Genomic DNA, 3698 nt, shown 5'->3' with positions numbered 1-3698 from the left:
CCTGTCACTTACTCATAGGTTTCCTTGCTCATATGAGCGCCAGGAGCCTGGGACTCTTTTCCCAAGCACCTAGAATAGGGCCCACCCCAAAGACAGCACTCCATACATGTTTTCTTTTCTTTTTTCTTTCTTTAAACATTTATTTATTTATTTAATTTATTTATTTTTGGCTGCATTGGGTCTTCATTGCAGTGCGCGGGTTTCTCATTGCGGTGGCTTCTCTTGTTGCGGAGCGCGGGCTCTAGGCGCACAGGCTTCAGTAGTTGTGGCTCGTGGGCTCAGTAGTTGTGGCTTGTGGGCTCTAGAGCACAGGCTCAGTAGTTGTGGCGCACGGACTTAATTGCTCCCCGGCATGTGGGATCTTCCTGGACCAGGACTCAAACCCGTGTCCCCTGCATTGGCAGGCGAATTCTTTTTTTTTTTTTTTTTTTGATTTAATAAAGTTTTATTTTTCAAAATATACAGTTGGTGGGACCTGTTCGTGCATCTTCACTAGCAGCTGGAGCATCTCCACCCTTGGTATTTCTGGTATGCATTACTTGAGCTCTGTGCTTTGAAACCAGTTTAATAAGTCCTTTACTAAGGAGCTCCTGCAGGGCTGCCCTGGCCAGCGAACCACGAATCTTCAGTCTCTCAGAGACGACAGCTGGAGTTACAAGCTTATAGTTGGGAACTTCTTTACAGAGTTTCTCATATGTTGCTTTGTCAAACAAGACTAGGTTATTGAGCTTGCCCCGAACTTTGCCTTTAGACCACTTCTTCTTTTTGGCCTTGCCCCCAGATTTGTTCACTGGGTCTTTGTCTTTTTTGGCTGACTTTCCAGCATCTTTCTTCTTCTTCTTGTCCTTGGGCGGCATAGCGAAGCCGGGAGAGCAACTGCTACCACTGCGCCTCGCTAAGATGTCGGACAAAAAGGGCAGGCAGATTCTTAACCCTTGAGCCACCAGGGGAAACCCAGCCCCTGCAACTCTTAATATTCTGTTTTTTCCTAACCTGGGGGCTTCATTTTCTCAGAGCAACTTTCTTCACCAGCCATAGGTAATCTCACACCCAGCTTCGACACACCCAAGAGGACCTGGATGCTTAAATTCAGCTCTAGGCTCTCTCGGCCTTAGTGCCATCTTCTGAGAAACCCCGAGCCACGAGAGCCAAGTGGAGGAAGAAGAAAATGTGCAGGCTGACACGCAAAAGAAGAAAGATGAGGCAGAGGTCCAAGTAAACTTGTACACCCATGGAAGCCGCAGGAGCAGAAACAAGGGCAACCAGGGGTCAGGGACGCTGGTACAAATTGTTGGACTGCATGCCCACTGTCTAGAACTTGTCTCAGTGGATCTAAAGCATCTGTGGCCATTCTGATCGCCTCAGCCACCTTTGAGAGACCCACCTTGCTTGTATCAACAAAGTGGTCTCTTTAGGTCCTTTGCCCTGGACGTGGACAGACGTGGGTCACAGGCCCACCCCTGGACCAATCAACTAAGCCATGTAGGTGGGACAGGGTGATGGGCTCAAATTAAAGCAGGGATCCATTGGTGACCAAGTGACGGTACCAGGGAGAAGACGGAGACTCCCCTCTGGAACCAGAGTTGGGCGGGAGAAAGGGCATTCTCAAGAGAGCCGAGGTGTAGGGAGGGGCACTCTCCAAAGCTGAGATACATGAGCAAGTGCACTTGGCCGCTGAGCACGGGAGCCAGTCCCCCGTGACTGGTAATTATAATATAATCTGCTTTCCAGCTCTCCCCTCGAGCCCTCCCAACCCTCGCACCAAATGCTCGTTGGCTTTTTGCCCCACCTAGTTACCAGCGATCCTCTTCCAAATCAGTGACTTTAATGGGAATTGTATCGTTACTGTTTTCTAGAATTACTGAGCTTTGTCATGGGCACAGGCTGCAGACCAGCGGCTCCTCTTACCAAAGTCACCTGAAGTGATGTGGGCGGAGGTGCCCTTTTCCTCATGAATTATTCTACCTGCAGTTGACTCGCGCTTTATTTTACTTCCCTTTTCGCATCTGTCACCCAGCTCGGCCCTCTGCCACCTGCTGTGACTGTTATTCCTCCTTCCTTCCATATTGAGCAACGCCGTTCTCTCCTCCCGAGGGCGGCACAGGGCCCGGCAACCCCGGCAGTGTGTCCACTTACTCGTAAACAGTCGTGACTTCTGCAATCTTAGCATGAGAAGGGCCCATAGCAATCAGCTGGTCCAACCCTGTATCTTACCAGGGAGAAAATGAAGCTAAACTATTATATCTGAGTTTCTCAAGGTCACCCAGGACAGCAGGGGCACAGGATAGCTGAGGTCTTGGTGCTTTCTGGTTCCTAACACAGTGATGTCGCCAGGAACCGGACAAAACGACCAGCAAAAAATAGAAACGGGGGTGGTGCAGAGAACCACACAAGCAGTTCCTCGGGTCCTGTGACCAAAATTCCCCACTGTCATCCTGCTCTTTTTATTCTCTCTGAAAATAAATCCGATCCCCTTATGAACACATGCACTGCAGGACCCCTCACCAAGACAGGACGAGACTCCTGTCTTGCTCAGCAGATGCTTATCAAGCCACTATCATGCTCTGTGGGGAATGGAAAAACAAAACAAAACAAACAAAACACTCCAAACCAAACACCCCAGCCAAGCAAACAAACAAAAAACACATTAATTATGGTCCCTGACCATGGGAAAGTTTTCAACCGGTTTGGGGGGAAAGGCCAAAAATATTTGATCAAGTTTAGGATACAAGGACTGTCAGAGAGCAGGGTGGGATGTTATTGAACACGTGGTAGAGACCAGCTTCCCAGTATTGCCCTTACTCTGCATCTTGTCATCGTCCTATGTAAAAGAAAATGTAATAAAAACTTCCCCCAACCTCCATAAAGATGCCCCCAAGTCTCCTCCAGTTGACTTTAGAGGTTGAATAAACATAATTATTGTGGAAAAGGGATAAACATCAAGTGCCAGGAGCTCAGAGGACGAGAAGAGTGTTTGGGGAAACGCCTCCCGAGGGCTCTGATGACCGCCCCTCTTCTGGCTTATTCACCAGCTCCTCATCTGATGTATGAGAAACCGAAATCCTGTAGCAGAGGAGGGGAGAATAGGACCAGAACTCAGATTGCCTGGTTTGTCAACTTTCAAACGATCATATGGAAGCAGCAGATGCACACAGGTTTTAAAAAATCAAATAGTGCTACAAGGCTTATCACAAAAAAATAACTCCTTTCTTCAACTGCCACCCTTACCTGAGAGGCGGTCACTTTCACCTCGGCTGTGTCTGATGCGCTTTACCTTCTTAGTTTCATATATCGTGCTTATGCTGCTAGCTCTTGATTTTTCCTTCTATGGACATCTTACTATGAAATATGAGATTTTAGCTCCCTTACTACTCTTCCTTCCAGTTACATAATGATTTTTAAAAATTTTTTATTTATTTATTTATGGCTGTGCTGGGTCTTCGCTGCTGCGCGTGGACTTTCTCTAGTTGCGGCGAGCAGGGTCTACTCTTCATTGTGGTGTGCAGGCTTCTCATTGCGGTGGCTCCTCTTGTTGCAGAGCACGGGCTCTAGGTGCGCGGGCTTCAGTAGCTGTGGCACACGGGCTCAGCAGTTGTGGCTCACGGGCTCTAGAGCGCAGGCTCAGTAGTTGTGGCACATGGGCTTAATTGCTCCCTGTCATGTGGGATCTTCCCAGACCAGTGCTTAAACCCGTGTCC

General features: G+C 48.5%; 1 protein-coding gene across 1 annotated transcript; it reads right to left on the bottom strand.

Annotated features, from left to right (window-relative positions):
- Window positions 1-409: 409 nt before the first annotated feature.
- LOC118887951 (40S ribosomal protein S25-like) lies at window positions 410-913 on the bottom strand. Its single transcript, XM_036838882.1, has one exon. It carries the CDS (start codon window positions 855-857, stop codon window positions 453-455), a length of 405 nt encoding a protein of 134 aa, XP_036694777.1. The 5' UTR covers window positions 858-913; the 3' UTR covers window positions 410-452.
- Between the last annotated feature and the right edge of the window lie 2785 nt (window positions 914-3698).

Source organism: Balaenoptera musculus, chromosome 21 (assembly GCF_009873245.2).
Source record: "Balaenoptera musculus isolate JJ_BM4_2016_0621 chromosome 21, mBalMus1.pri.v3, whole genome shotgun sequence".
In the NCBI taxonomy this organism is placed as follows: domain Eukaryota; kingdom Metazoa; phylum Chordata; class Mammalia; order Artiodactyla; family Balaenopteridae; genus Balaenoptera; species Balaenoptera musculus.
Note: the sequence above shows the minus strand (reverse complement) of the source record. Positions and strands in the feature narration are given on the sequence as shown.